The following is a 25,474-nucleotide window of genomic DNA, read 5'->3' as shown; positions in this document are numbered from 1 at the left end:
GGTGCCTCTAAAAGGTAAATCTAATATTTCTTTAATAGCTAGGATCAAATTTTCAGTGCTCTGTATGGAAGTTTGTTACGCCTGAGAAACTACATCATCCACGTCGCCATCACCATCGTCTATATCAGTCAGGTGCAATGGCTTCATGTGCCCGTTTTCGGGACACCCCTGGCATGGGTATCAGAATATCCACCCTTGCCGTGAGCACCTTCAAATCCTGCTGTACCTGCTTAGTCTGCAAAGTATTAGTTGCCAGCTGTGATGTATAGCGAGATGGGGACGCGTGTCCCGCTTCCAGCGCTTCCCCGGGTCACCGCCGGCTTGTCGGAGGTCACCCGGGGTCCCCACCGCCTGCCTAACCCTGAAACGGAGACGGACAGGGTTCCCGTCGCCCCGCCGACGGAGATTGAGACGGTGCGCGTCTCAGTCAGATGGCGAGCCGGGCTGCTGGCGGATCGCCAGTGGTGACGTTCTGGCGATTCGCCAGCAAAGAAGAGCCCGGCCCCATCTGTACATTCTCCAGGATGGCTTTCATGCCAGTAGCCCATGAAGGTTCCTGGGAATCAGCCTGCGAACTGCGGAGACATACATTGCTCACATGCAACCTGTGATGTCGAATTTGGAGCAAACTTGTTGCTGCAAATCATGCAAGTTATTTTCCTCACCATGTTGGAGAAAATAACACCCTCTAGAGCACACTGCAATCACACTGAACACACAAGCAATGAATGTACAGTATCTGTTTCTATGTGCAGATCACATATAGATCTAAACAGTGTGTAAATGCTTAACTAGCAGTGGGGGAACACCAGCACCCTGAAACCTAGTCTCCCTATTACGGGGGTGGGGAACCTTTTTTGAGCCAAGGGCCGTTTGTATGGGGGAAAAATCCTTATGTAAAAATTTCTCTTACAAATTGTCCTGCTGCAGCCGTCCCATTCTCCAGCGGCTGCCGTTGAATAGGACTGACAGTCTCTGGTTGCTGTTGATTAAGCGGAATCTCGTGAGAACTACTGACCTCATGAGAATTCCACTGTACTTGACTCCCGGCAAAGCCGCCGGGCGGGCGGGCCACTCAGACTGGTTACAGCGGCCGCATACGGCCCCTGAGCCTGAGGTTCCCCACCCCTGCCCTATTAGGTAGACTGAAAGAATGCACAGACACCAACATATAATATATAGTCTGTTGGAATAAGCGGCTGTACAGCACACTTAAAGCAATTTTAAGCGCTATACTCGCTGTCTCTGCTGATTGATCGCTCTCTCTTCCAAAGCTGCGCTAAGGAGTGATCTCTGCTCTGCTGTAATGGCGCCCACAGCATGAGAAGAAGCAGGAAGCAGTTTACAGGCGCGCTCAGGTACCGCTCTGAGTCAAGCCCCGCCACTTGTCATGGCGCCCAGGCTTCTCTAATATTTATACTGGCGCCTGGGAACCTTTTAATAAAGATTAACCCACATAGCGGTATATGCCCTGGTGGTCCAGTGGCAATGCCTGGCATCCAGTGTCAGCGTGGCTTGAAGTGTGAACTTCCCCCGCGCCATCCCTGTGCAGGGCCATTGCCGTCATGCCGCACATAAACAGTGGTACCCCACTGTGGGGACCCCGGGAAACAGTCACCCACAGATGTTTTCAGGCTGAGCCAGGGGTGTGCGGCATGCTGGGGGTGTGCTCGCTGCAGCGCAATGCCCGTGGTGACAGCACCCTATAAGGTCAGTGGACCTGCAGCAGGGATCAGTTCGGTTCCTTGAAAGGCCTGCAACTGTTCCTTCCCCCGACTTCCCTCGTCGCAGGGAAGCTGTTAAGCCCAAACAGCAACCCGAAAATAATAAAATAAACTGAACGAAAACTCTCTTGAGCTCCAGGAGTGTGCATTCTCCCCTGAGGGCACATTTTCTAAAACTTCCTAGTAAGGGGAAGTAGAGGGGAGGAGCCAGCACACCCTGGTTGAAGAAAAATTGTGTGCCTGTCTCCTGTTGGATACCCTCTATTCTCCAATGTAATGAGACCTCAGTACCCCATATGAATGATAGTGAAATTAGTAATTTTCATTTGATTTTACGGTACTTGTGTAGTTTCACAGTGGCAGTTACGTAGTCAGCGTAGTGTCCCTTTCAGAATGAGCATAGTGTTCTCGCGACCAGCATAGTTAAAAGTAGCTTCGTGTTTCCGCGAGCATCCCTGTTAGAAATAGCGGCCGCTTAACGTAGCCGGCGTTCCTGTCAGAGCCAGCGTACTGTTCCCGCGGCCAGCATCGTCAGTCAGCAGTACATTGTATCAGTTATGGCTGCCGACAAATTAACCATTTTTAACCTGCCGCAGACTGAGGAGTCAGTGAATTTCTTGCAGCTTTACCACTTTCTCCCCGAGACAAAATCCTAATGGCCATCCAATGAATGTGTTCCTGAAACCCCCCCCCTCCCTACCCACGCCAGCCCGAATCGTGGCGAGCCCCGAGAGGGGACGCGTTACGCGTCCTCCCAACCTTTTCATACTCCCACTACCCACATTGGCGTGGAGTTGATATTATAAAGTGTGGGGAGCGCAGTGAGCCACCGAGACCAAAGTGTGGCGAGCCCCGCGGATTACTTTACAAGGTATACAGTGTCCGCTCGCCACACTTTATAAAATCAACTCCACGCCGACGTGGATAGTGGGAGTATGAAAAGGTCGGGAGGATGCGTAACGCGTGCGCTCGCCACACTTCGGGCTGGCGTTGATAGTGTAGGTTTCAAATGGAGGCATTTGCCAGTATGTAACATGGAGCACTGGCAAATGCCTCCTTTATTGTGCATGAGACGCACTTGCTTCCGCACCCCCTCTTTGTGTAGGAGACGCAAGCGCTACCAAACCCCTAACTGTAGGCACGGTTGCTGAACCCTGCCGCAATAGTTACTCAGACAAATGGAGTGCCTCTCCGCCCGCATAATCCCCTCTGCGGGATCATGCGGGCGCCGGTGCTGTGTGAGAGGCGCTCACTAAGCTTGCCAGGGACGCCGGAAACGGAGATGCATTTCCCGGCAACAGTGCAGTGAGTAGCTGCCTCACAGGGACACTACGCTGACTATGCAGGGTTGCCGTGGAGTCAAGAAAAAAAGACAACACAAAAAGCAGCGCTCACATACAATGATGAGTGAATCAGATGGAAAATTCATAAAACAATTTATTAAAAAACAACCATATTAAAAATGTAGCAGCATGTAGATTTTTTGACAAGTGTACACTATTGCAATAGGATTCTAGTGGCAAAAAAATGGGGGGGGGGATGTAAAATCACAATTGATATAGGTGCCCAGATCTCACGTGTGTCTGGACGACCCCGTCCGGGGTTAGGAGGAATGAAGAACCCGCACTGTCCACGTATGAAATACAGTCCCAATGAATTGTGGAGTCCGTAAACGGCGATTTGTATCCTGCGAGCACACCGAGGGAGTGGCTGATGTTATGAGAGCCTACCTACAACCTCGTGGCCGCTTGTCCAGGTTGAATGGTGGAAATTGAGCCGTAGACTTCCAGGGATCGTTTCAGAAGAATTGTGGTCAGGTAATTAAGCAGGGGAGACCTCCAAATGATTGTCCAGGATCTGGCACCAGCATTACCAACGCGTTTCGCTGTCCGAACGTCAGCTTTGTCAAGGTACCTTGACAAAGCTGACGTTCGGACAGCGAAACGCGTTGGTAATGCTGGTGCCAGATCCTGGACAATCATTTGGAGGTCTCCCCTGCTTAATTACCTGACCACAATTCTTCTGAAACGATCCCTGGAAGTCTACGGCTCAATTTCCACCATTCAACCTGGACAAGCGGCCACGAGGTTGTAGGTAGGCTCTCATAACATCAGCCACTCCCTCGGTGTGCTCGCAGGATACAAATCGCCGTTTACGGACTCCACAATTCATTGGGACTGTATTTCATACGTGGACAGTGCGGGTTCTTCATTCCTCCTAACCCCGGACGGGGTCATCCAGACACACGTGAGATCTGGGCACCTATATCAATTGTGATTTTACATCCCCCCCCCCCATTTTTTTGCCACTAGAATCCTATTGCAATAGTGTACACTTGTCAAAAAATCTACATGCTGCTACATTTTTAATATTGTTGTTTTTTAATAAATTGTTTTATGAATTTTCCATCTGATTCACTCATCATTGTACGTGAGCGCTGCTTTTTGTGTTGTCTTTTTTTCTTGTATATATGTAGGGACTGACCCTCCCTACTCAAGCAGCTGCTCTAATTGAGCCAACAACTCAATCCAAGCGCTCCCAAGGGTTTACACAGTAGTGTAAAACCCAGTTTTGCCGTGGAGTCAATATGCCGACTACGCTAGGCAGCCATTGGGCTACGCTGATAACGTAGCTTAGGCTGCCGCCGTGAAACTACACAAGTACCGATTTTACTTGTCGGAATGCTGCCCTAAACAATCAAATTACTACTACATATACAAAAAAAAAAAAAGGGACAGGGTTTATATTAGACGGGCACACACACCAACTTAAAATTTATTTGGTTACCATTTATTAAAACTTCACTTTGTGTATGAGCATTCAGATGCCTGCAGCTTAGAGTGCCGATGTGTGAGGATACCAAAGCTGATACGGACATAGCACACACTAGCACTGTAATACAAGGGGGATAAACTGGATAGATGTTCTAACCTGCCAAATCCTTTCTTAGAGTCCATAAGGGGCACAGGTGCATAGATAAAGCTTTGAGAAGATTACAGTCTAGGCACCAATTAGTCAAAATATGAAAAAATAAATAAATAAATTCCAGCAGTCCCAGACTCCTCCTTCACTATAACCTGCCCCAAGCAAACCAGTTAGGTTAGCAAATACATGGCAGGAGCAAAATGAAGGAGGTGGAAAAGAAAGACCAGCACAGCCACAGCCACACAAGTACAGGAGAGCAGTCAGAAAACTGGTACAGGAGGATTGAATCACTGCAAGCCAAGCCAGAGGCATCAGGATGAGTACCCTCTGCTGTCTATGGACTCAAAGAAATTGATTTAAAAAGGTAAGAAAGGGTAAGGTTCTTTCTCATCCACTAAAAAGCGTTTGTATGCTAGGATGACCAATGTACTCCTGGGCAGATATGTGAGATGCAGACAAATTTGTATTATTAATATTTATATAGCACTCTTTCTCCAATAGGACTCAAGGTGCTTAACAGATTGAATGAATGTAATATAGTACAGGATCAATGATGTACAGAAAGGCTTTTCATAAACTATACTTAAAGGAATTTCTGAAATGCTTGAGTAAACAGGAAAGTCTTGAGTATTTCTGAAGGAGTCTAGAGTGATGGTCTCTCAAATTTTGCAGGGAAGCAAGTTCCATAGAGTCAGAGCCGCATGGCTAAATGCTCGACCCCCAAGATGAATTACGGGAGATTCTAAGTACTTCTAAAAGTCCTTCATCTACAGATCACAGTAACCCGATTGGGACAGTATGGAATCGGTAACTGCTTCACTTACTTTAGGCCTTGGTCATGTAGGGCTTTGAAACTCAGTAAGTTAATCTTGAAAATGATTCACCAGTGAAGGAAGTAGAGAATGGGAGTTATGTGGCTAGAAGGGGCTAGTTGGTTAACAGCCTGGCAGCTGCGTTTTGTACCAGCTGTAAATGGTGAATTTCATTTGCTGGGAGACCAAAGGTAGAGGGCATTGCAGGAATCCAATTGAAATTATACAAATGTATGTGTGACTTCTGGCAGCTCTTCAGACGGTATTAAATTTTTGATTCTGGTCATGTTCCTCAGATGAAAGAATGAGGATTTGATTGTGGTTGATAAAATATATCTGATTAAGTGTTAAGCTACCATCCAGCACCACATAAAGATTCTGCGCATAATCAGAGTTTTGTAACTCTGTAGCCCCAAGTGTCAGTCCAGTTGGATGTCTTGTCCCGCAGAAGTGTCAGGGAGTCTGGGAAGACCTGTGGATAAGAACCTTGCTGGAGGACGCTTTCAAAAGATCAACAATTTGAGACTACACCTCTGACCAAAGCATCCTCCATAGCCTCCAAGCAAACTGGGGTGAAAAAAAAAAAGCTATCGGGCCCCCTACGTCATGAGGCTTGTCAGTTGCTTCGGAAGCAGTGAGCCTTGTAGCAGAGGGCTGCTTTCCGCAGGGCTTAGAACCCTTTGAAGAGGCACCCTAGAATGGAGATGATGCCCTTCCTTTGTTTTTTTACTTGCAGGTGAATAAACTAAGTGTACAGTAGATGTTCTAGCCTTGAGAAGTTTTGCAAAGGGAAGGGGAGCATGTTTGCATGCCACCAAAAACTACTGGCAAAAGAATATATCCCCAGAACACTGAAGCACATCTAAAGCCTCCATAGAATTTGTATCAACCCTCCTAGAGTGGAGCCTCCCATCTGCAACTGTAGAAGCAGACAACTTAAGCAGGGTAAACTCTAGATGACATGTGGTCCAAGCTGGTGGATTGGACAGACTTATGGAGCACATAGTCTAATGTGTAACTGCATGTCAGTGACAAGAAGCGCTTCTGCAGTGTCAACAACATCCTCATGCAGTATCAATGGAAGACATTCAGTGAGGCCCATGCTGCACCGACAGTGGAGGCAGCCCTGAAGGAGTGTAGTGTGTACCCAACTTCAAACACTAAAATCCTTTTAGAAACAGGTGGCACCAAACAGAATACTTTGAGGCTGGGGAGAAGGTATAGCAGACAGGGCATCTGGTACTGCTGGGTACCTCTGTCTTTTTAACTAACTGGTGGACAGACTCTAACCTCGCTAAGCTACATCCAGCATACCTCTGCCTCTTCGTGGATGAGAAGAAAACCTGACTTCCTGTTAAATTGTTCTTTCCTGTTAAATCCCTTTCTTCAATCCCATAGGCTGTCCAACCCTGATTAATCTGGCTTGTGGGGTACATTGCTCATTACCAGTTTTCGGACTGCTCTCCTGTACTTGTGTGTCCACATGTGTGCCAGTATTCCTTTTCCATTGCTTCACTGCTGCCATGGGTATACTAAGCTTATTGGCCTACAGGAGGCAGAGTCTGGTGGTGAGAGTATATCAGGCTGCTGGGAAACTGTTTTTTTTTTTTTAACTAAAGCTGGCCATACATCAGAAAGATCGATCTTAAGATCGATTGCGCTCACGATTGTGTACAATTTCCCGTGAAATCCCCAGCAGTCCTTGGTGGTTTTTGGACACACAATCTACTCACAATCCATCATACAATCAGTCATACAATCCATCTGCTGCATGATTGTGCACACAAGATGTGCACACAATCTGCATACAATCAGTCATACAATCCATCTTATGATTGATTGTATACACAAGATGTGCACACAATCTGCATACAATCCATCTTACAATCGATTGAGATTGTATGATTGGGTACAATATCTTTCTGATGTATGGCCACCTTAACTGGTGCCCAGAATCTAACCTCTCCAAGCTATACCTATACTCCCTGTGGACTTGAAGGATTTAACTGGTAAAAACATAAATATTAATCTTTCATCTAGCCCTGAAGATTTTCACTGGATTATCTGATAGAAATAAAGCCTTTTTCATGATACTGAAAATTAGTATGTGTGATCATCTGAGCAGTTTGCAATTAATCACCATTAAAGAGTGTGCTCAAGAATGTGTTTTGCATTCTAAATAAAATGTCAAGTTTAGCCATTGGGGTAACAAGACAGGTGTGCACACATGGGGATATTAGCTTGCTATTCGACTGCTATGCAATCTTTGCTAACTCTGTACTATTTACTTACAAGTCATACAATCTGCATTAGATTTGCACTATATAGTCATTGCTGCCCTGTCTATCTGGGTTTCGATTTCTGCTGTCCTGTGAGCGCGCATCGGGATCGCAAGGTAAAAAACTTGTGTGACCTGCATGCAATTTTGACTAAATAGTCAAAATCTAATGTGAAGTCTTACCGAATGTACACAGCATTACAGTACTAAATGCCCAGTCAGTGTTGTACAGACAAGGAGTCAGACCTTACCAGTAAGTTGGGCAAGCCTTTGCTTAGCTGCAAACAAAGTTTTTTTTGTTTTTTCCTCCTTTTCATTTAATTGCTGACGCATCTGCTCTTCTTGTGCAATCCTGTCCTGAAGGTCTTTCTGAACTTTGGATAATTCTGACTGAATTTGTGAAATTTGTTCCTGCTGCGTTTTCACTTCATTTTCTTTTTCATCTAGAGTCTTAAAAAAATATTTATGGATTAAACATGTTCTCACAGTGCATCAATATATTGATAATTGTTAATCATACAGTAATAGTACACACACATACAAATACACATATATATGTACGTACACCTACTTGTGTGTGTGTGTGAGAGTACCCGCACTCCCAAAAACAGAAATTTAGTCATATATAGTGCAAGATCCATACGTTATGCGCAGAGGCATAGAGAGGGCGAAGCCAGTGGAGCACACGCTCCAGGCGCCGAAGGAGTGTAGGGCACCGCCCCCCACAAACAGGGCCAGCGCTACCCGCTCAGCACAGGATGCAGTGCAGGGAGGTGCTAGGCTGGAGAGGCGCCGCTCTCCCTGCTCTCGTCTCCGCTGTGCTTGTGCTGCTGCGCTTGTCATTGTATCTGAGCGGCAGCAGCTAAAAAAACGGTCTCCTCACACACCACAACGAAAAAGGGGGCGGAGCTACAAGCGGCAGAGGGGAGCGGACTCGGAGCTGTGATGGTCCGACTGCACTCAGCAGTAAATCAGACTAGAGTCCTCCCTGCGTGGGCAGGTAAGAGTAAGACACCCCTTACTCCCCACGGCAGCCTGCTTTTAACACACTCCTCCCCTCTGCAAACAGCTCTGCTACTGCCACCACTGACTGGCCAGCCAGGTGCTAAAAAAAAAGGGGGGGAACCCTGCCTGTTTGAAACCTCCCCCTCCTGGGATTCCAGCGGTTGTCCTGTGGGCTACCTGGCACCCCTCCCCCTTCTCAGGCTATGGTGTTCATTCTGGCACTGGCTCCCCCCAAAAAGGGGCGGCGCTGTCAAGGGACAGGTCAAAAGGCTATGGGGGCGGGGCTATGGTGATCCAGGAGTGCAGTAAATCAAAAGGTAGAGGAGATCTGCTGGCCATATTTGTTAGGCGAGTGTGAGTGGAGGGACAGTGAGAGAGAAATTGTGTGGGCATAGGTATGCACTTCATTCACCTGCAGCAGTTACTGCAGAACACACCTATCCCTCCTCCCAGTTCAGCCACAGAGCAGGTTACTGGCAGGTGGCAAAACTGCATTACTTGCCTGCTGCTTCCTGACCAGGTTAATTATGGCGGGTGCTGTGGCCTGTGGCTACAGTGCCACTGCACATTTGCGCTACTCCACATCATGACGCTATGACATCACACTGCGAGTATAACCGCCTGCACACCTGTCCGCCCTTACAATATGCCAAGCCTGAAGCCTATGCCAATGAGGTAGAGGAGCAGCAAGAGGCAGAGTTCCTCTTTGGAGGTGAAAAAGGATAATCCCCCAAGCAACCAATTGGTATTGCCACCGTGGCACCAAACACATAACTCCCCCTGGCAATGATCATGTAATAAGACCGTGGTAATTAACATATAACCCTCTGGCAACAAGCATGTAATCTCCCATGACACGGAGCATGTAATCTCCCATGACACGGAGCATGTAATCACCCATGACAAGGAGCATGTAATCACCCATGACAAGGAGCATGTAATCACCCATGACAAGGAGCATGTAATCACCCATGACAAGGAGCATGTAATCACCCATGACAAGGAGCATGTAATCCCCATGCTCACTTATGGTGGTGGGTGAATTTGGTGCTGCTTTGGCAGTCAGGAGTCCTAACTATAACCCAATTAGGAACATAAGCCACACAGACTCAAAGAAAATGTAAAGGAACTCAGGTCTTCCTGTGGCATGGACTTGTAAGGTGGAAATTTACACTGTTTAGTCCATTTCTAAACTGAGTATTATCTGGTGAGTTTCCCAAGTTATTAATTTACCTTGTGCATGGTTTCCAACTGGCTTTCTAGTGTTGCTATCTTTGCTTCAGCCTGTGTTCGAAAATCTTTTAACTCTTGCATTTCTTTCAGAGTAGCTCGTTCCTCTAACTGAGTGGCCTGGGCTGAAGTGGTCTCCGCAACAAGCTGGAAACAGAAGTCAAAAACTTAACTTAATAAAATAAACATTGTAAAACAAAAGCAAGTGTTTTAGATACTTAAGTAAGGAAAAGAAAAAAAGAAAACACTAAAGCATGCCCAAAAACTAAATAAAATTTGTGAGGAACCCAATGACAGACACAACTTCCATGCTTCATAATAACAATTTGCAGTGTTCCTTTATGGGTGATACAACACACATGTGCCATACTCTCTCCTCTTCTAACAAAAGCAGATTTGGCATAAACTTTGTTAACAATGGAAAGTTCACATTGGTATACACCCTCTTGCCTTGTTGTAGTCAGTTGTTCGGAGGAACACTGCTAATTCACCAACACAAAAGCACTGCTGTGCCCAATAAACATTTTGTTTTTTTGTTTTTCTGCTTTATAGAACACAAAAATGCTAAATGGTTTCCTCTTCACATACTGTACTCAGTAAGCTGAAAATGCTGATGATCGCAGATTATCGTGCCTGAAAGGAAAAAAATAAATAGCTCTTCTGGGCACCTGCCTGCCAGCACCATAAATAAATGAATTCTGCACAATTAAAACATATATAGCACTACATTTAATGACAATGTGGTACAGAACTTATCTAACGGCACCTTATCATGCTGAATCTTTAGCTCTTCATATTGAGTCTTGTATCGCCTTCCAATTTTTTTAACCTGTGTGATGGTTTTGATTTTCTCTTGTATATCAGCAACTTTGGCATCAAGCTCTTTCTGGAGATTTTCCTTTTCAGCCTTCAGCTTTACGGCTTCTTCTTTCGCACTCTGACATTGGCTTTGACTTGTATTTTGAGCTGCATTTAACCTGTTGCAACAAATGAAACCACTAAACACACACATTCAATGGTAATAAACAGAGTAAATATAACCACCACAGTGGTAGTTAATCCATATGAATCTAAAGGCCCCCATACATTAGGCCGACTTGTCCTTAGGACAAGTCGGACCCAATTCTCCTGTGAGCCGCCCGGGAGGCTCACACACAATTTGGCACTTGATGAGCAAAATTTGACATGTGATAAATCGCTTGCGATTTATCACGTCGGGGCGCAGGGGGCGGGTGGTGAGGGTCAGGGGGCGGCGGTGCTCTTATCAGGGGGAGCAGTGGGGCGGGCAGCGGGTTCCTGAGTGCTAAGCTGGCGGCGCCGGGGAGTGCTGACCTGGCCGATGATGATCATAGATATCAGCACAGCAGCGCTGCGGGACGGGACGCGCAGTGGCGGGTATTAGATTTTAAAATACCTGTCAAATGACTGGCCGTTCTGATTGGCTGGCTGAGAGCTCCGCCAATCAGAGAACGGCTAGTCATTTGACAGGAATTTTAAAATCTAATACCCGCCACTGCGCGTTCCGTCCCGTAGCGCTGCTGTGCTGATATCTGTGGTGGGCGTTCATTTGCCGGGAGAGTTTTGGTGGACTTGCAAGGCTGCAAATTCGCAGCCTTGTGAATCAACCAGAATAACCCCCTTAGTGCATTTGAAAAAAAAAAAAAAAATTTTAACCGCATTTCTTGTTTAGTACATACCGCCCATAATTTCTACAAGTTCCTTTGGTGGGGCTGGAGGAGTTTGCAAATAAAGAAAGGCTTGAAGCATTCAGTCAAACCTAATTTACAGTACCTTGCTATATCAGTTTTCAGTTTTCCAGTTTCTTCAGTAAGCTGCTGAATGCGTTTAACATTGACCTCTCTCTCAGAAAGCAACTTCTTGTACTCTTCTACATCAGTATCCTTTTGTTGATTTAGTAAGTGCTTAAAATAGAAAGGGAGTCCAATCAGAAACAGATGAAGTACATAATTCACCATATTTCAAGGGCTTAAGGAGGTCCAAGTAGATAGAATGGATTCGTACTTAAGATGAATAGTATTTACCTAGATACAGTCATTTAAGCGATAAATATTTCACAAAAGGTGTGTATGAAGCATGAGTAAATTATCAGAACTGAAAGCCTTAGGAGAAACCTTTCCTCGGGGTATATAAATAAAAAGCACAATAGATCCATCCCTTGATTAAAAGATCCCTTAGGACTTACACAGGGTGGAATTTTTAAAATGCATGCACTTTCAATCTATATATGTTTACAGGTCTTATGGGTGAGGAGTTAAAAAAAAACAAAAAACATGGGCACCAGCCAAAGGATTACCTCATACACTGTAGGTGGTTTATCATACAAATAATGGTCAGGGTGGATCGCTTTACCCTCCTTGTAATGGAAAAAAGCCTTTAAAACCTAAAACTCATTTTATTGACTATAGCAGGCAAAAACTTTTTTTTTTTTTTTTTTTAACATGGACATTGTGTCAAAAGACCAGCCCCCTCATGGCTATTTGCCGTGATTCGAGGGTCAGTGGCAAGGGGGTGGAGCCAATACGATGCACTTGCATGAAATATCATCATATTGGCCCCGACCCACGAATTGTTAATCCCCCTGAGTGCTTCTTAAAGAGGAATGGCGACAGGACAGGGGGTACAAAGGGGACTGCCATGCAAGGGACTTGAGGAACCCAAAGCCAGCCCCCCACTCAGTCCCTCGTTGTCTGGGCCTCCTGCTTCTCAGCCACCCTGCCGCAGATGGCCAGCCTCCCAGGAGCCCAGTCGCACCAACTAATTTGGACAATTGTATACGTACAGGTCCTCCCCATAACTTGTGTATGTAAACCTATGCAAACTATAGAAAGTGGAAATAGTTACCTGTGTACGGGCTCTCCAACGTCTCACATCTTCTTCAAGCAACTTCTTTTCTGCTTGTAGCATTCCACTTTTCTCACTTAGTTCTGTGTTTGATTCTTGCAATGGCAATATATTGGATTCAAGCTTTCGTATCTGTAAAAATATATCTGTTTTAATGTTCCATACATGTACATATATATACACACACACACACACACACACACACACACACATATATATTCATTGTGTGAACCGGTGAGGCCCAAACGTCGGCTTATCTATGACATGTCTGAGTAAAATCACATTTTTTTAACTGCAAATGAAGCCTGGTGAGTGCGCTCTTTTTGCTTTATATACTGTACATTATGGAGATGGTGAATTCACAATTGGACTGTCTGAGATTATCACCCTAAACCACCCTCAGAGGAGAAATGTCAACACCCATGACAACGAAATGACTAATTACTAGATCAATAAGGAACATTTTGTCCATTATTGTTTAATAAACACTCATTTTCTCCTCAGCGATGTGGGCAGTATCCTACCATAATAACTCCAGTCTGATTAGAATTTCCCATTTCTGCCATTTATGATCTAGCAATTACATTACATGCGGTTCAACAGTAACCTCATTCACAAACACATGGTGCAGCACTGGAAGCGGCCACTGCTTTGGGAGTACTTTAAGTGAAATTTCTGTACCATTAGAAAAACAGCAGTTATGGCTTAATTGAAGTCACCCTAAACCACCATATAAAGTTATTCAGCTGCTGGTATCCATATTCAAACAAGGCAGAAGGCTATTAATACAAAATAAATAAAGGAAGATTTAATGTTTAGAGGAGTAACCTTAGCTTGAAGTTGCTGAAGCTCCTGGTCCAGTTTATCCTTATCTTCTCTTAATTGTTTGTTGCTTTCTATTAGAACATTCATAGTTTCAGTTTTCTTCATCAGCTCTTCATGTTGGGCCATTGTCTTTGCCGTTACCTGAATGTTTAACATGAAACAAGAATTATTGTTCGTCACATCTCCAAACATAAAACTAACCTGTATCAGACACACTGGGCAAAAGGGTAAAAAGTTTTACTGCCAACCTGAACTTTTTCACGTTCTGTATTCAAACTTTCTTGTAGTTCATTTATTTCTCTCTCCATGTGCTCTATACGCTGTCGGAATCGCAAACACTCCACTTGTGCAACTTCAAACCTTGTTTCAGCAATTTCTTTTTCCCGTCTCACAAATCTGCAAAACATCATTTAAAGATTATACATTGCACTGGTGCCCCTGATGGTGAAAGTACCGCAATACAGCGGCACGGCGGCAACAGGCATGATGTCGGCCGGCCGGAGCTGCAGCCTGGAGGGGGACAGGACGGCCGCAGCAGGGGAATGGAGAGCAGCAGGAAACAAATATTCAATGCAGAGGGGGCCAGGGGAACAAGGCAGTAGTCTGTGCTAAGCTGGTCCTGCTCTGTGCATATGTAAGGAGTGGGACCCAGCGCAATGAATATTAATGAGCGGGAATACACTCTCGGCAAATTAGAGTCAAAACCCCATTGAAACACACCAGCTAATTGCAGCGACTGAAACGATGAATTGGCCGGCATTCACTGTTCACTTTTGGTGAACAGTGAACATTAAATACAGCGAATATCATTTTCGGAGAATTTTTTTTTACTGTTTCGCTGCCCAGTTCACTGAAAAAGTGGTGAATCAAGAGCATTGAATACTGGACTAAGTGTTTGTAGATATCTAAAATGGATACATATATATACCCCCCCCCCCCTCCCTTATTAAAATATCTTACTCAGTATAAACTGATTTAAAAAAAAAAAAGCAGATAAATAAAATTTAGTTTGATACCTGAGAATTTCCATAACTTGTTCCTGAGACTTCCCTTCATCGCTGAAAGACACATTGAGAGCTCCCTCTTCAACAGAGCTCACCAACTTTTTACTGAGGGCCTCAATTTGGTCATGCAACAAACTGTTCTGTTTTTCCAAGTCTTCAGAGCGTGACTGGTTCTTTGAAACCTCATCCTATGGGAAAAAAAATACAAAGCGATGAGGAAGTGGCAACAATTTCTATCTGGCCAAAAAATGGGATGGTAAAGATCAGGACACCTTTTAGAGGTTGGGACGGTCATGATCCGGACAGCTTTTAGGTACATATGTTAATCCTCTAGCCCTACCCACTTAAACCTCCTCCAACCCTTCCCACAGTGCAACCCTAGCCATCCCCAGCAACTGAAATGCAGGCAACTCCGTATTCCAGGACCATCATTGCCAGCTATGTTGGGATCCCAGCACTGGTCGTCTGACCAGTTTTGGGATTCTGGCGTCTGCAATCCAACTGCTGATTTAATAAACTGATCCCCAATAAATATCTTCTTAGCTGTAGAAGAATGCAGATTGAGTAGGGGCAGGATATCAAAACTACCAAATCCTCACAGCTAGTCCACTTTAGCAGTAGGGTGACATGGGTAGTAGATATTACAAAAAAAAACAGAATTTAAGAGAAGGAATGCCTAGGAACATTTAGCTTGAAGTATTTTCCTTTCTAAGTGAATCCATTTTGTGCAAATTGAATGACAGAATTGTACAGGTAAAAAAACTGCAGAAATAGCCGTAAAACCTAGAACACAGGAGAATTCTTAAAGAGACTCTATTCTTTAATTACGCTTTATGAAAAATCTCAATGCCCTATGCGCAGAAGTTACCAACAAAAAGCTGGAATGACAATCTCATTGTATAAATAGAAAGTGTAAACAAGCTAAAGGCCCCCATACATCGAGGCGATTTGGTCCGATTGCGACCAATGGGCCTGTTAAATCGGACCAAATCGCCTCTCCCTGACATGCAGTCGGGTCCGATGCGCGGTCCTGTGCGCATCGGACCCGACTAGCTGGTCGGACCGGCCAGCCGGTCCGACCAGCTAGTCGGGTCCGATGCGCACAGGACAGGTTCTGGGGCGGGCGGGAAGCAGGGACGCATGCGATCCATCACAACGGATCGCATGTGTCCCTGCCGCCGGGAAGGTTCTGGCGGCTCGCACTCTGTCGGGTGTCCGTACACTGCTGCGAGACGTCGCAGGCAGTGTATGGGCACCTTAAGACAGAAAGAATGGTCCTATGCTTGTTAAGAAAACAAAAACAAACAAACGTGTAATGGTGTGTACACACTTGTACAATGTGCATGAGATTTTGACTATATAGTCAAAATCTCATCTAGATCGCATGCAGATTGTATGGCTTTTAACCCTTGCGATCCCGTATCACAGCCAGAAAGTCTTGGCTGCATAGACTATATAGTGCAGATCTGCACTATATAGTCTAAATTGTAATATAGTCATGATTGTACAAGTGTGTACACACCATAACAGTCTTCAGTTCTGCTAACTCCCGAATACTGATAAGAAAATGGTGATGAGATTTAATGCCATTGTGAGAAACTTTCCATACACTAAAAAGGTGGCCATACACTACTGCGATTTCTCGTAGCAGTGTATGGCTATCTGATCCCCCTCCAGCCGCCCAGGACCTTCTTAGGCGGCAGGATCGCATGAAGTCCTTTGACATGTGCTGTATCATATGCGACCCCATTCCCTGCCACTGGGAGGGGAGTTTGAGTCAAAGGTCGGACGTACAAGAAGGTCCGACCTCCTTTCTGATGTGCACTGGACCGAGCACCTCAAAGTCAGATACAATTGGCCCAAATCGCATAAGTGTGTGTGGGGCCTTAAGACTAGTAGAGGCTATTTGGTTTAAACAAAGGCTACACCAAATTCAAGTCCCAAAGGGCTAGAGGACTGAAAAGGTATGCCAAGTGTGTTATGCTCTGCATAAAAAAATTCTGTACCTCAGATAAAAGTGCTAAAGACCCATTTACCGATTCAGTCCACTGTCCAACTATTCTGTGGCAGGAGCATTAGGCTAACTGAAAAAGAGTGAGGATCATGCCCTACTCACGCCATAAAACAAATCTTGTTGCTTCTGGGGCTGATTAAGCTTGGGAGGTAGAGACAGTGGGGTTTCACTAATAATGGACACCTGTTTTTAAAATATTAAAACTTTTGAACTGCTGTGAAAGGTTAGGTAATGTACCATTTATGCCTCCATGTAGCAACTGACAATTTAGTCACACTTTAAAAAAAAAAAAGGTTTCAGAAATAATTCTTATCACACTGATAAATCAATTACCCATCCCCCCAACTCTTGTTGGGCCCAGACATTTTCTTCTGAGTACCAATCCAAAAGTAAATGGCATGGAGAATGCGTATGAGTAACCAAAAACTACTGTATAGATTGCTGTAGTAGATACAGACATTGACTACTACTTACTAAATGGTCAGGCAGCACCAGCAGGAATGATCTCTTATGTCAAGTTATTAACAGCAACAAAAATTGTAAAGGTGCCCATACACTGAGGCGATTTTGTCCGATTTCGGACGATTGCGACCAATCGGCCCATTTAATCAGCCCAAATCGCCTGTCCCTGATATGCACATGGGACCACGCATCGGACCCGACCAAGTGGTCGGACCGGCAGGCCGTCCGACCACTCGTTCTGGGACCTCCCTCCAGGTGGCGAGGCGGGCGGGAAGCAGGTATGCATGCGATCCATCACAACATATCGCACACGTCGAGACGTCGCAGCAGTGTATGGGCAACTTAGAAGATCTTTTGAAGAGCCTAAAATATCAATTTTTCAGGACTAACCGCACACAATAAAAGGAACACAATCTGTACTAAGGTCAAGACAATACTTGACCCAAGCTATACAGCAGATGGGTGTGGATCATTAGGTCAAAGTGGGGTTTTTCACATTTTTTTGCCCTGAATGTCGACATTGACACTGAAACGTAGCACTGGGCTCGCCATGCTTTGGACACTATTTTATTCTCTCACCATGCCCTAGTGGAGGGTAGGGCATGAATTACCGCCTGTCGGCACATATCGGTTCAATAAAAATTTAAAAAACCCCATGTCGACCTTTTCACTGTCAACCTAATAACCCAATAACAGATGCCTGGCATGAGTTAAAATGATCGTTCTATGCAACTCCGCGTGGTGTGGTTTTTCTTTTGTAGAAGCAAACTCTACTGATTAAAATTATATGCAGCTTGCCTTTATTCTGCTTGGGTCTGTGGCTATACCTGCATACAAAATGGTAGTGTGGCATTTTGTATACAAATTCAGCGACATTGACTATAGGCAAGCCACATATGCATTCTATCTTCATCGTTTTAAGAATAAGAAGCATTTTAATGGAAAACAAAAAGTACAAAAACACTGACCTACCAGGTCACATTACTAGATGGCATGACTAGATGGGCTGTTTAACATGCAGGGAGGCTAGATGTACTGTATGTGGACAAACATAACTTGATAGTGGAATGTCAAGTATATGTAAAGGACTATTACTAATGTAAGAATAGTGAAAACAAATGAAATAAAAACAAGGCCGGAAAACACAAAAATGATTAGGGAGAGTATAATTGCTTTTTTGTTTTATTTTATGCAGCCATCTACCTTAAGCATGCGTTCTCTCTCCTCCCAAGAAGCTTTGCACTCCAGTAGCTGGGATTCCGCCTTCTGCACGGCCTCTTCTGTTTTTTGACGCGTGGTGGTGGTATTTGCCAACTGCGCCTTGGCAGCTTGAAGAGCCTCAACATCTGCTGCATGAAGCATCAACTCCCGCTCATACTTGTTCTGTGCCTCAGAAGCTATCCTTGCCTAACAAGAATAAATAAAAAGTCCTCAAATCCACTCAAACCCACTTGAAAAGTAACATTTTCAAAATGAACTCACTTGTTCTTGACAATCCTGTCTGGCTTTCTGCTCATTGGATGAAGCAGTAGCAGCCCTCTGAAGAGCAGCTTTGACTTCAGCTTGTAGATTAGTTAAACTCTGCCTGAGCTGAGATACCTGTCAAAATGTAAATAAAAAAATAACACTGAAACACTATAATGTGTTAGCATACAAGTTGCGTACAGTAAGCAAAGTCTATAATTTATCTAGTACATTCTTTTAAAAGATCACTGGAATCGGATTGGTTGCTATCGGTAACTTCTCCACTTGTCCTCTTTGGCAGGTTTACCAAGTTTAAACATATTTACCTTTTAATTAGTATTTCAAAACTCAAGATTTTCCATAACACAAACACTGACAAATATCCTTGCATTATGGGTCTGATTGAGCTGTGCACATCAATCCCCGTTCTACTGCGATCCTATACAATTATATCAGAGGACAATATAACAAACAGTCAGCTACCCCATTTACTTTGAGATTGTAATCTAGGACACACGGGTATGTGCTCAGGTTGGGATTGTAATCTAGGACACACGGGTATGTGCTCAGGTTGGAGAAGAGAAGATTTCGTACCCGCCAAAAGAAAAGGCTTTTTATGTATGGAACGGTAACAAAACAGACAATAAATATTTTTTAAATTAAGGTTGGACATGTATTTATTGGATAAAAACATCCAGGGGTACAAAACCGATAAACAATTAAATCACCTTTTGAATTTTTTTTCTATGATTTCACTTTGGGTATACAGCTAGACATCACCCTCTAAATTGTCAATGGTTCTCACACAATGTAATTAGCGCTGACTGGCTACGCTAACTGCATAAGCTCCGGTTAGGCGCGAATGTACACACAGTCACAAGCGGACTACACTGGCTGCAGGAACACTACGCTGACAAAGTAACTTCCGCCGTGAAACTACACAAGTAGCATTTTTTTTTAACCATAACCATAAGAATGCATATTGTTTAACCCCTTCCTGACAGAGCCAGTTTTTGCGTTCCTGACAGAGCCCTTTTTTTCAAATCTGACATGTATCACTTAAGTGGGGATAACTTTTTTTTTGCTTTTACTTATCCCAGTGATTTTGAGATTGTTTTTTCGTGACACATTGTACTTCAAATTAGTGGTAAATTTGGGTCGATACAGTCTGTGTTTTTTTGTGAAAAATACCAAAATGTCGTGAAAAAATGGAAAATTTTGCAATTTGCAAAATGTTAAATTTTCTGCTTGTGAGACAAATAATCATACCACTCAAAATAGTTAATAACTAACATAGACCATATGTCTACTTTATGTTTCCATCATTATTTCAACTTCCTTTTAATTTTTTTGGACACTAGGAGGCTTACAATATGAATAGCAAATTCTCAAATTTTCAAGAAAATTTCAAACACTGATTTTTTTAGGGACCAGTTCAGTTCTGATGTGACTTTGAGGGACTTGTATGTGAGACACCCCCATAAATGATACCATTTCAAAAACTGCACCCCTCACAGTATTCAAAACAGCATTTTGGAAGTTTGTTAACCCTTTAGGTGTTTCACAGGAATTAAAACAAAGTGTAGGTGCAATTTCAAAATTTCATTTTTTTTTGCAGATTTGCAATTTTAATACATTTTTCTAAGGAACACAGTACATTTTACTAGAGAAATGTGACTAAAAATTGATTCCCCCAATTCTTTTGTTTTCATAAATATCCTATATGTGGCCCTAGTGTGCACGTTGACCAAACCACAGGCTTCATAATAGAAGGAGCACCTACTTTATTTTGGAGCCTCCTTTTTATGAGATTATTTTTTAGGCACCATGTAGGTTTCTAGGCACCATAAGATGCTAAAATTTAGGAACCCCCCCACAAGTGACCCCATTTTGCAAACTACACCCCTCAGGGAATTCATCTAGGGGTATAGTGTACATTTCAAACCCCCAGGGGTTTCACCAATTGTGGTACAACTGGGCAGTGAAAATGAAAAATTAAATTTTTTACACAAAAATGCAGTTCTGGCTCAAAATTTTTCATTTTCAGAAGGTATGAAGGAGAAAAAGCACCCCAAAATCTGTGCCCCAATTTCTCCCGAGTACGGCAATGCCTCACATGTGACCAAAAAATACCATTTGGGTGCATGGCAGGACTCAGAAAGGAAGGAGTGATTTTTGCAGCTCAGATTCTGGTGGAATGTTGGTGGGTGCTATGTTGCATTAGCAAGACCCCCCAAGCACCAATACAGTGGAACCCCCCCACAAGTGACCCCATTTTGCAAACTACACCCCTCAGGGAATTCATCTAGGGGTATAGTGTACATTTCAAACCCCCAGGGGTTTCACCAATTTTGATACAACTGGGCAGTGAAAATGAAAAATTACATTTTTTTACACAAAAATGCAGTTCTGGCTCAAAATTTTTCATTTTCATAAGGTATGAAGGAGAAAAAGCACCCCAAAATCTGTGCCCCAATTTCTCCCGAGTATGGCAATGCCTCATATGTGACCAAAAAATACCAGTTGGGTGCATGGCAGGACTCAGAAGGGAAGGAGTGATTTTTGGTGGTGGAATGTTGGTGGGTGCTATGTCGCATTAGCAAGACCCCCAAAGCACCAATACAGTGGAACCCCCCCCACAAGTGACCCCATTTTGCAAACTACACCCCTCAGGGAATTCATCTAGGGGTATAGTGTACATTTCAAACCCCCAGGGGTTTCACCAATTTTGATACAACTGGGCAGTGAAAAATTAAATTTTTTTACACAAAAATGCAGTTCTGGCTCAAAATTTTTCATTTTCAGAAGGTATGAAGGAGAAAAAGCACCCCAAAATCTGTGCCCCAATTTCTCCCGAGTACGGCAATGCCTCATGTGTGACCAAAAAGTGGCAGGACTCAGAAGGGAAGGAGTGATATTTGGATTTTGCAGCACAAATTCTGGTGGAATGTTGGTGGGTGCTATGTCGCATTAGCAAGACCCCCAAAGCACCAATACAGTGGAACCCCCCCCACAAGTGACCCCATTTTGCAAACTACACCCCTCAGGGAATTCATCTAGGGGTATAGTGTACATTTCAAACCCCCAGGGGTTTCACCAATTTTGATACAACTGGGCAGTGAAAATGAAAAATTACATTTTTTTACACAAAAATGCAGTTCTGGCTCAAAATTTTTCATTTTCAGAAGGTATGAAGGAGAAAAAGCACCCCAAAATCTGTGCCCCAATTTCTCCCGAGTATGGCAATGCCTCATATGTGACCAAAAAATACCAGTTGGGTGCATGGCAGGACTCAGAAGGGAAGGAGTGATTTTTGGATTTTGCAGCTCAGATTCTGGTGGAATGTTGGTGGGTGCTATGTGGCATTAGCAAGACCCCCGAAGCACGGTGAAATGATGAACCTAATAATCCATAGATGTGTGGTATATTTTAAAACACTCCTTTATACATAGGCCGGGTTTGTCGGGGCAAGTTTCACAGTGGAAAATAGTTTCCTTTCTTATTCCCTTTTTATAGCAAACTTTGCACCTTTTTTGTGTCCTGCCCTTTCTTGCAGTGGAGGGGATTTCGTTCGGAAAATGCTGCCCTGGTACAATACGGGGGCCAGTACTAGAAGTACTGGGGCCCTCTGCCTGCTGGTTCCCAAATACTAGGCCCTTTATGACTTCCTCTTGAAAGTGCATAAATGTCCCCCTCTGGCCGGTAGAACGGAATAGCACGTAAGCGTTATACAGTGCCATCTGGATGATATACACGGCCAGCTTCTTGTACCAGATTTTTGTTTTCCGCAGGGCACTGTACGGCTTCAGTACCTGATCTGAAAGATCCACTCCGCCCATGTACCTATTGTAATCCAGGATACAATTAGGTTTTGAGGTGTGGGTACTGGTACCTCATACAGGGACGGAGGTGGTACTGTCTCCGTGAATTGTTGTCAGTATAAGGACATCCCTCTTGTCCTTATATTTGACCAACAACATATTTTCGGTGCATATTCCCCTGCTTTCACCCCTTCTCATTACTTGGGCAATGTGCGTTTTTGGGAGGCCTCTTTGGTTCTTGCGCACAGTACCGCAAGCTGCTGTACCTCTTGAACCAAGGGCCTTAAACAGGGGGATGCTAGTGTAAAAGTTATCCACATAGAGGTGATAACCTTTATCCAGGAAGGGGTGCACTAAATCCCAGACAATTTTTCCACTAACACCTACGAGGGAGGGGGGGCATTCTGGCGGTTCAATTCTTGAATCCTTCCCTTCATATACCCTAAACCTGTGAGTGTACCCTGAGGTGCTTTCACACAGCTTATACATTTTTATGCCATACCTTGCCCTCTTACTGGGAAGGTACTGGCGGAATTTAACCCTTCCTTTAAAATGTATAAGGGACTCATCTATGCAAATGAATTTATCTGGGATGTACATCTCTTCAAATTTGGCACTGAAATGACCAATGACCGGCCTGACTTTGAATAGCCGGTCAAAGGTGGGATCATCTCTGGGTGGGCACTGTGCATTATCGTTGTAATGCAAAAATTTAAGGATCGTCTCAAATCGAGCCCGGGGCATGGCCATACGGTAAAATGGGGTGCTGTACAGAACATCTGTACTCCAATATTGCCTAATTTCTGGCTTTTTTACTATGCCCATATGAAACACCAGACCCCAAAACGTCATCATCTCTACTGCATCTACAGGGGTCCACCTAGCAAATGATGACGTGGGGTTTTGAGCAATAAACTGCTGGGCATATAAATTAGTTTGGTCCACCATTAAATTTATAAAATCAGAGAAAAATAATTTGAAAAAGTCAATTTCTCTGAGACCTGTGGAATCAAATTGGATTCCTGGCATGGCCAAAAACTCAGGAACCTGGGGCTCAAAATTGTCTGTTGGTGGGGTCCATACGAGATCAATTATTGGGGGGTGGGTCTCAGCTGCTCTACGGGGGCGTCTTTGAGGGGGTCCCTCATCACCAGAGGAGGAAGAGGAGCTTAAGACGAATCCTTCAAATTCCCCGCTTGCATCACTGGCTGTGTCAGAGTCAGAGGCAAGCATGGCATATGCCTCCTCCGCTGAATACATTCTTCTGGATGACTGGGATGACATTTGGGATGCCATTTTTATTTTTGTGTTACTGGTAGTGAAATGTTTCAACACGTGTATAGTGTAGGGGGGGGTACAAACTTTATTTCAACCCGGGGGGTATGTAGTGTGTAGTGTGTATGTAGTGCAGAAAAAAAAAAAATACTTTATACAAAAAAAAAAAAAATTGAAGGGGTTAAAAAAAAAAAAAAAAAAGGTCCTGCGCCAAAAATTGAGCACAGATGTTGGTCAGTAACGTCCGTCACTGAACAGCGCTCAAAGGCAACATGAATTTGATCAAAAAAAAAAAAAAAAAAATAGATCAACCCTGTGCCGAAAAAGATGATCAGTGATGTACGTCACTGATCAGCGCACAGTGGCCACAGGACACCCACAAAATCACAGTGTGTGTAAAAAAAAAATTAAAAAAAGACCCCACAGCACACACAAAAAAAAAAAAAAAGGTGATCAGTGATGCGACACTGATTACCAGTGAGGGGCAGCAGGTGCACAACCTTTGGTGCAACTGACAGTGCAACTGGCAGGTATATATAAAAAAAAAAAAACCTCTGCACCCCCAAAAAGTTGCTGATCACCTCAGATATAGTGATCAGCACAAAAGGCGGGGGCAGCAGACACAAAATTTAGCACTCTCTATCACTATCTCTCTCTATCTCTCACTATCTATCACTCTATGACACTGCAGCAGCAGCACTGACAGTTATATATATGAAAAATAACCCCTGCACCCCCAAAAAGTTGCTGGGGGTGCACAAAAGGGGGGCAGCAGACACAAAATATAGCAGTCTCTATCACTCTCTGTCACTATCTCTCTCTATCTCTCACTATCTATCACTCTATGACACTGCAGCAGCAGCACTGACAGGTATATATATATATATATATATATATAAAAAATACCCTGCGCCCCCAAAAAGTTGCTGATCAGTTAATTTATACTGATCAGCACAAAAGGGGGGGCAGCAGTCAGTTATATAAAAAATATATAGCACAATCTGTCACTATCTCTCTCTATCTCTCTATTACACTGCAGCAGCACAAAATATAGCACTCTCTGTCACTAGGCCTCTCTATCTCTCTATCTCTCTCTCTCTCTATCTAATAACTCGCAGCAGCACAACACAGCACAACACAGCACAGGATGTCTCAAGAAGAAGCAAGATCCAGGCAGTGATCAGGTAAGTATTTAGCAAGTTCTGGTCAGTAAATGGCGACAGCTGGGCACGGTGACCGCACTGCACGCTATTCCAGACCGGAATGGCGTCTGCAGTGCAGTCACCGTTAGTTTAAACCCCCCTCCATGTCTGTGATTGGTCCGTCGGTCCGTCGGACCAATCACGGCCTTTGGGGGCGGGCGGGGTGACACCAGTGTCACCCTTACACCCCGCGGTGATTGGTGCTGTACTTTACAGCACCAATCACCTCCGATCCCGTGTCACCGGCAAACGTTATTCGCCGGTGACACAGAAAACGCTGTAATTGGCTGTTCACACTGAACAGCCAATCACAGCGATCGCCGACGGGGGGGCGGCATCGCAGCCCCCCCTGGGCATGCAGGGACATGTCTGCTGTCAGGGACAGCAGACATCGTCCCTCTGTCACTGCGTCTCTAGACGCAGTGACAGTTAGAAGTCATGACGTATATATACGTCATGTGTCGGGAAGTACTTCCCGGCCATGACGTATATATACGTCAAATGTCGGGAAGGGGTTAATGTAGATACACTTATACTGCTTTCACATTGCAGAAATGGGTAATGACACGGT

At 44.2% G+C, this 25,474-nt stretch overlaps 1 protein-coding gene across 1 annotated transcript in view; it reads right to left on the bottom strand.

Annotated features, from left to right (window-relative positions):
• TPR (translocated promoter region, nuclear basket protein) overlaps positions 1-25,474 on the bottom strand; it is a 101,169-nt gene that overhangs the window by 21,142 nt on the left and 54,553 nt on the right. Inside the window, 10 exon segments of the mRNA XM_083156752.1 lie at positions 7,991-8,189; positions 9,978-10,121; positions 10,741-10,951; positions 11,766-11,896; positions 12,837-12,968; positions 13,665-13,802; positions 13,910-14,057; positions 14,678-14,853; positions 18,345-18,548; positions 18,624-18,740. Of these exon segments, the coding sequence (XP_083012878.1) occupies positions 7,991-8,189; positions 9,978-10,121; positions 10,741-10,951; positions 11,766-11,896; positions 12,837-12,968; positions 13,665-13,802; positions 13,910-14,057; positions 14,678-14,853; positions 18,345-18,548; positions 18,624-18,740 (1,600 nt within the window).

Source organism: Crinia signifera, chromosome 8 (assembly GCF_055691185.1).
Source record: "Crinia signifera chromosome 8, ASM5569118v1, whole genome shotgun sequence".
NCBI classification, from domain to species: domain Eukaryota; kingdom Metazoa; phylum Chordata; class Amphibia; order Anura; family Myobatrachidae; genus Crinia; species Crinia signifera.
The sequence above is the reverse complement of the archived record's forward strand: the minus strand, read 5'-3'. Positions and strand labels throughout refer to the sequence as shown.